General features: G+C 49.9%; 1 protein-coding gene across 3 annotated transcripts in view; it reads left to right on the top strand.

The window, feature by feature from the left end:
* Trpm4 (transient receptor potential cation channel subfamily M member 4) overlaps positions 1–7,628 on the top strand; it is a 29,931-nt gene that overhangs the window by 8,838 nt on the left and 13,465 nt on the right. For all 3 annotated transcript variants that reach the window (XR_004123030.1, XR_004123031.1, XM_031386589.1), the window contains exons 7-14: positions 2,404–2,465; positions 2,590–2,781; positions 2,893–2,992; positions 4,918–5,030; positions 5,643–5,984; positions 6,146–6,280; positions 7,004–7,133; positions 7,212–7,357. Coding sequence is in view for 1 of the 3 variants with exons in the window: in XM_031386589.1 (XP_031242449.1) it covers positions 2,404–2,465; positions 2,590–2,781; positions 2,893–2,992; positions 4,918–5,030; positions 5,643–5,984; positions 6,146–6,280; positions 7,004–7,133; positions 7,212–7,357 (1,220 nt within the window). In the remaining 2 variants the exon portion in view is untranslated. The remainder of the gene's footprint in view (positions 1–2,403; positions 2,466–2,589; positions 2,782–2,892; positions 2,993–4,917; positions 5,031–5,642; positions 5,985–6,145; positions 6,281–7,003; positions 7,134–7,211; positions 7,358–7,628) is intronic.

Here is a 7,628-nt window from a genome sequence, read left to right as displayed (position 1 = left end):
TTTTCCTAATCCCACCCCCGCTGGGGCCCTCAGTGTTTGACACTTCTATGCATACACTTTCCATATACAATCTTCGTCTCCTTTTCTTTTTTTCTCTTCTCTTCTCCCTCCATCTCTTCCTCTTGGCGATCCTGCTGTTTCAGCCTCCCAAGTGTTATGATTACTATCACATGGCATTTGTTTCTCCTTTTCTTGTGGTGTTAGATATAATCCACTTCATTTCCCTTGCATATAGTCTTTATGCACGTGCTTCTTCACCTCTTCTTTCTGCCACACCGGCAGCTGAACCAGGGCTGTGTGCACACCAGGCAAGCGCTGGACTATGTGTGCTACATCTCCAGCATTCCCAGTTCTTATAACATAGATGACAGCTCTCGGGTGGAATCTTCCCAGGTGACATATGCTAGGGAATCATACGTTTGACTCATCTGGCATGAGTAACCGTGGTGAATGCGTGTGTTTGTGTGTTGTCTTCATGTTCAGGTGTGAGTTCTATGCAGGCTTTGCATCTCACGGGGCCTGACCTGCAGCCAGACCTCCGTAGTCACTGTCCTATCTCTGTGATGAGATGCTGTGTCTGAGGGAATGCTTACAAAAGAGAGCATTTAACTGGGAACTGGCTCACAGGTTCAGAGCCGGAAGTCTCTGGTGGCACAGAGGCAGGCACACAGGAAGTGGCTGCTAGTTTTGCATCTGGATTCACAGGCAGCAGGAAGAGAGGGGGTGACACTGGGCTTGACTTGAGTGTTTGAAACCTGACAGCCCACCCCCACTGACATACTTCCTTCAACAAGACCACACCTCCTGATCCTTTTTAAATATTGCCACTCCCTCGTGACTAAGTATTCAAATATATGAGCCAGTGGGGCCATCCTTGTTCAAACCAGAACCATAACTTTCTACTACTTTGCAGCAGTTTTCACTTTTATCAAGAACACATGATTGTGGGGCCAGTGAGATGGCTCGGCAGGTGGAGGGCATGTGCTGCTAAGCCCAACAATCTGAACCGCATCCCTGAAACCCATGAGATGCAAAGAGAGAATCAACCTCTGCAAGTTGTCCTCTGACTTAGACACACATACACACTGTGACTAACACATACACATGTGAAATACATTAAATTAATCTAAAAGAGAGAGGGAGTCATTTCAGCTAGGTGTGGTGATGTTTGGGAGGCCAGAACAGGGAAGGCCATGGAGCAGCAGGCTGGGCTACAGAGTGACACTCTGTCCCCTAAACATACAAACCAGCAGCAGCAGCAACAACCACAAAAGCACACATTTAAATTTAACTGCCTTGTTTACTTGTGTTATGTCTTCAGCCCCGAGCTCCAGTATGCTCTGAAGCCACCCAGCTCAGTGCAATCTGTTTGATTAATTTACTGAGGGTGGAACCAAACTGCCATTCCCTCATGGGCTTTGACTATTGGACTTTGTTAATGGTTTTATGGTGCTAAGATTGCCCATCTATTTGTATTTCCTTCCTCTTCTGCTTGAACTCTCACCTCACTGGCCTTTGGAGTGCTTAGCCAATCATAAGACTGACTTGGGAGCCAAGAGTCAAGGTCCCAAGCTCTGCTCCCATCTGAAGCTAAGGTGACCAACCACCCTGGACTTCTGAACCTGGTGCTGTCATCCCCAGCACTCTGTAAGAGGATCAGAAGTTCAGGGTCATCCTTGGCTACATAATGAGTTGGAGGACAGTATGGGATGCCTGAGGCTTTGCCTTAAAAAATATGGGGTCTGGGATGCTGGGGCTTGACTTGACACAAATGTGTGCTTGCTGTGCAAGAGTGAGGACGTTAGAGTTCACATCTTTGGCTGCAACAGCTCACATCTGCAGTCCAGCTCTCCTGTGGTGAGAGGGGCACAGATACTGCTAGCTTGGTGTATAACAAAAGACCCTGCCTCACATCAAGGTGGGAGGTGAGGAGCAACTCCTGAGCTTGTCCCCTGACCTTGCTCACATATGGCACATGCACACCTGTGTTCATGTGCATGTTCACATGTGTGTGTGCACGTGCACACACACACACACACACACACACACACACACACACACACACGTAATAAAACCCAGAAAGTCTTCAGCAATTAATGTCACCTGCTGCCAAGCCTAATCACAAGTTCTATCCTCAGGACCCACAGAGGCGAAGGAGAGGACAAACTCCCACAAATTGTCCTGTGACCTCTACACATTTATGAACACCATTCATTCAACACTATATAAATGAATACTAAAAAAAATTTCAAAGAAGAAGTACAATTCCCATGACTCTTGGCCACAGGATTGGGACAAGGTCAATGTCTGCCCCAAGGGATTCCTGGGAAATGTAGTTCTTTCCTATCCCCAGCAAAGGCTGATAGAACAGTGACCAAGTTTCCCTTTCCCCCTTTCTCTCAGGGACTGGAATTGACATCCCTGTGCTCCTTCTTCTCATCGATGGTGATGAGAAGATGTTAAAGGTATCTGGAGCTGTATCCCTGATTCTGAGGCGGGAGGAAAGCTGAGGGCCAGTACTCGGGGCAGTCTTAGGGATACAGAGACCGGAGGGCTGAACCCTGACTGGTTCTCTCCTTGCTTCTGAAGCGGATAGAAGATGCTACCCAGGCTCAGCTCCCTTGCCTCCTGGTGGCGGGCTCTGGAGGTGCTGCAGACTGCCTGGTGGAGACCCTGGAAGATACTCTGGCCCCAGGAAGTGGGGGACTCAGGAGAGGCGAGGCCCGGGATCGGATTAGGCGTTACTTCCCTAAAGGAGACCCTGAGGTCCTTCAGGCCCAGGTATGGCATTGTGGAACCACGGTGAGAAGGGCTGGGCACCCTGGCTGGCAGGTCCTAAGGAGAGGTGGAAGCACAGGGCTCAGCAGGGGACTAGAGTTCTGCATTCTGCAGGTAGAGAGGATCATGACCCGAAAGGAGTTGCTGACGGTTTATTCATCAGAAGATGGCTCTGAAGAGTTTGAGACTATCGTTTTGAGAGCTCTTGTGAAAGGTAGGATGGGCCTTCCACATTGGCCTTGTCTTCACCTCAGCTGCGGCTGACTATCTCCACCCCCCCCCCCCCCCCCCCCCCCCATCCTCTAAACCTAAGGCCACACTCCTCTTTGTGTCTCCTATGTTTTTCCTGTTTCCTAGGTTTCTGCTAGATGCTGCTGGTCAGTTTTCCCTAGACACTTTCATTGTTTTCAACCACTTACTTCCCTGTTGGATCCACCTGCCCATATTCCATTCTTCCCTTTCTATTTTCATCTACCTACCACTTCATTTGTCCTTCATTCTTCCATCCATTTTCCATCTTTTCATCCAGCCTTCCACCCATCTACTGCCCACTTATCCACCCATTCCCATCTCCCTATCCATCTGTGTATCCATCCACCCATTTATCCATCCATCCACTTACACATCTATTCATCCATCTATCCAGCCAGCCAGCCACCTATCCATCCATCCATCTACCCATCCACTTGTCCATCCATCCATCCACCCATCCACTTGTCCACCCATCCATCCATCTATCCACTTGTCCATCTACCTATCCACTTACATATTATTCATCTATCCACCAACCTATCTCCGTCTACCCATCCATACATCTAGCTATGTATTAAATCATTCGCCTAGCCACCCCTTACTCGATCATCTGTACATTCACCCATATGCCCACCCATTCGCTTATCCACCTTTAGTTATTCACCACCCACCAGTTCTTTAATTATTCATTGACACATCCATTAACAATTCAATCCACTTATCCACCTTCCCATTCACCTTAAATCTCACCATTCTGTCAGATGTGGTTGTGGGTTGTAAGCTTGGCTGAAGAGGCGATGTGACTGACCACTGCCACCACCTCAGGCTCAGAGGGTAGAAAGAGACTTTGCACTAGTCCCCCAGGTAGCAGCTTCATGTGGCTGAGGATGTAGGTCTGTGTGATGCGGTCTCTAGCATGAGATACTTCTGAGGAGACAAAAGAGGCCAGGAGGTATGTACTTGGCAGAGTGCTGGAGTCACAAGCAGCAAGGGATACAGGCCTTGAAGAATTGGAAGCCAGGACTTTCCCCAGAGAAGCAGGGGTAGGGATACCAAGACCAGACTGTGTTTGTGAGGCCTCTGTGGAGCTGGCAGGGCAGCCTGGCAAGGAGAGATGAGACCAGGAGCAGAAGAAGAGACGGAAGTGATGCAGAGCATGGATATAGCACTTGAGATGTGCTATGGCCACTGAGACTGGATGGGAGGCATAGCACAGTGGCTCAGGGACTTGGGACATGAGGGGTGGATCCTGGGATTTTGCCTTGCTGAGTAAATTGACTTCAAGAAAATGGATGTGGGACAAGGTGAGCAAGAAGGTTAAGGGCAGAAGGCTCTGGAGATACAGGACGCCAAGTTAAGGCACAAGGACCTTTTTTTTTTTGGAGGGGACATATGTCCAAACTCTTCATCCATCCACTCACCAATCCCTTCTTCCAGCCTACCCACTGCCACCGTATACCCTCAATCTCTGCATCCACCAGCTCCCCACCCACCCACTAAGCCCTTTACCTATCCATCCATGGACAAGCAGGATCTTATCAACTGTTTGATTTCTTTCTCCTGACACTTTGGAAGAAGTACCAGAAAAGTACAGAATGACGATACATCTCACTCTCAATACATTTTTGCTTTTCAAAATAAAATGGGAAGTTGCATGATCCTGGACATGTTCACTACCCCTCTTTGGACATCTGTTGGCCAAGACATCAACCTTAGGGACTGCTGGACAAGCTGAAGATGGCCACCATTTGGAATCACTTGTCATTGTTAACAGTTGACATTGCTGTTAAGAGGGTCCAGTTCTATAGATGAAGAAAGAGCAAAATGGATATCACCCTCTGTCCCCACCCTTCCCCTGAGCCTCACCTCTCCCTTTTATCCCTCCAGCCTGTGGGAGCTCTGAGGCCTCAGCCTACCTGGATGAGCTGCGTTTGGCTGTGGCTTGGAACCGCGTGGACATTGCCCAAAGTGAACTTTTCCGTGGGGACATCCAATGGCGGGTGAGGAACCAGGATTTGGGTCCACTTCCCTTTCTGGTTGAGCTCGTGGACACTTGGTCCTGCCTTTCATCATAATCTGTCTGGCCTTCCTTTAATTGTCTACTCATCTCTGGTTGTTCCTCTGTCCCTGACTTGTTCCTTGTCTTCCTGTCTACCCTTCTATCATCCACATGCTGTCCGTCCATCCACCCATCCATCTCTCTAGCCATCCATCCATCCATCCATCCATCTCTCTAGCCATCTATCCACCCATCCATCTCTCTAGCCATCCGTCCATCCATCCATCCATCCATCCATCCATCCATCCATCCATCTCTCTAGCCATCTATCCACCTATCCATCTCTCTAGCCATCCATGCACCAATATTCACTTACTCAACCATTCCCACCCTCTTTTCACCCACCATCCTACTTCGTATATCCATCTTCTCATGGATCCTTTCATCCATCCACCCACTTATTTATCTCTCCATCCACTATCAATCAGTCAGTGAGTCAATCAGTCTGTCTACCATGCTTCATTTGTGGCCTCTATCTCTCGTCCTCCATTTCTGAGTTCACCCGGCATGTCTGCCTCAGATCATCACTGTCCCATCCCTTTCCCTCACACAGTCCTTCCACCTGGAGGCTTCTCTCATGGATGCTCTGCTGAATGACCGGCCTGAATTTGTGCGCTTGCTCATCTCCCATGGCCTTAGCCTGGGACACTTCCTGACCCCCGTGCGCCTGGCCCAGCTGTACCGTGCAGTGTCCCCTAACTCACTGATCCGCAATCTTCTGGACCAGGCGTCCCATGCTAGTAGTAGCAAATCCCCTCCTGTAAACGGAGCTGTAGACCTCCGGTCTCCTAATGTGGGACAAGTTCTGAGGACTCTGTTGGGAGAAACGTGCGCACCACGATACCCTGCCAGGAACATCCGAGACTCCCATCTGGGCCAGGACCACAGAGAGAATGTAAGGCTGGTCAAGGCTGAGGGTGCATGGCGGGGCTGCATCTGAGAGGGGGCCAGGGCTTTGGAAAGAGGGGGTAGTAAGATGGGGAAGGTAGTGTTTGAGAGCGGGTGTGGTAGGCCCATGGCTGGGCTAGTCCTTGCTAGGCTTCTCTGTGCTTTCAGGACTCTCTGCTTATGGACTGGGCCAACATGCAACCATCAATGGATGCAAGCTTTGAACAAGCCCCCTGGAGTGACCTGCTTATTTGGGCTCTGTTGTTGAACCGAGCCCAGATGGCTATTTATTTCTGGGAGAAGGTAAATTCTCCTCCTCATTCTGGCATCCTGTGGACTTCACCTTGGGATTCTGTGCTTAGAGACACCAGGGGCCCGTAGACTGCTCTGACCTCTAACCTCAGCCAACTTGCACTCAATTCTCTATCTTTCTTTTGTGGTTTGTTTTGAGGCATGGTCATATATAGCCCAGGCTGGCCTTGAACTTACTATTAGCCCAGGATTATCTTGACCATGTGCTGCTATCCTTGGTTCATGCCGTGTTGAGCATCAAACCCAAGGCTTTGTGCATGCTAGGCAAGCACTCTACCCAATGGGTACTGCCACCCCCCCCAATTTTGATTTGCTGAGATAGGGTCTTCCTGTGTCACTCAGACTGGCCAGGACCCTGTGATTCTCCTGCCTCAACCTCATAAATGCTGCCTGAGACCCCCACGGCCCCTGCACACACACACACTCTGAATTTTTAAAAGATGTATACAGTGATGACATTATCTTCTCAAACTGAACTCAATGCTGAGGAAAAAAGCACCGGGGTGCTCCGGGCCACCACTCTGCTATCTTACGTCTTTGATGTGATGATAGGGACCCTGTCTATTAGCAGTGTGCATTTGCTTGGGTGAACCCTTGGCCTTAATGACTCCATTAACTTTTGATCTTCCACAATCACAAGATTTCTCTCTGTTCCTTCCCCAGATGTCACTGCAACGTCTAACCTCACCATGTCCTCTTTCTCTGTCTTTTCAGGGCTCCAACTCAGTGGCCTCTGCTCTTGGGGCCTGTCTCTTACTCCGAGTTATGGCTCGATTAGAGTGGGAGGCTGAGGAGGCCGCGCGGCGGAAGGACCTTGCTGCCACGTTTGAAAGCATGAGTGTGGGTGCGTTGGGGCAGGGTGCCAGGGGTGCACCAGACACCTCCTGGCTCCTTCCGTCCTCATCTGTATCTTTGTCCCCAGACCTCTTTGGAGAGTGTTACCACAACAGTGAAGAGCGAGCAGCCCGCCTTCTTCTACGCCGGTGTCCCCTCTGGGGAGAGGCCACCTGCCTCCAGCTTGCCATGCAGGCTGATGCCCGAGCATTCTTTGCCCAGGATGGAGTCCAGGTGAGCGCATGACTCAGATAACCATGAGCCCCACCCCTGGAGTCCATTTGTTCCTAGAGCAGTGTTTCTCGTCCTCTGATGGTCGAACAGCCCTTTCACAGGGGTCAAATATCATATATTTACATTAAGGTTCGTAACAGCTAATCCAATGGTGGTGGCACATGCCTTTAATCCCAGCACTTACAGGCAGAGAGGCAGGTGAATCTCTGAGTTGGAGGCCAGCATGGTCTATGGAGTAAGTCCCAGGACAGCCAGAGACACCAAAGAGAAA

Source organism: Mastomys coucha, unplaced genomic scaffold, assembly GCF_008632895.1.
Source record: "Mastomys coucha isolate ucsf_1 unplaced genomic scaffold, UCSF_Mcou_1 pScaffold21, whole genome shotgun sequence".
Classification (NCBI taxonomy): Eukaryota; Metazoa; Chordata; class Mammalia; order Rodentia; family Muridae; genus Mastomys; species Mastomys coucha.
This window is presented reverse-complemented; position numbering and strand designations above follow the sequence as displayed.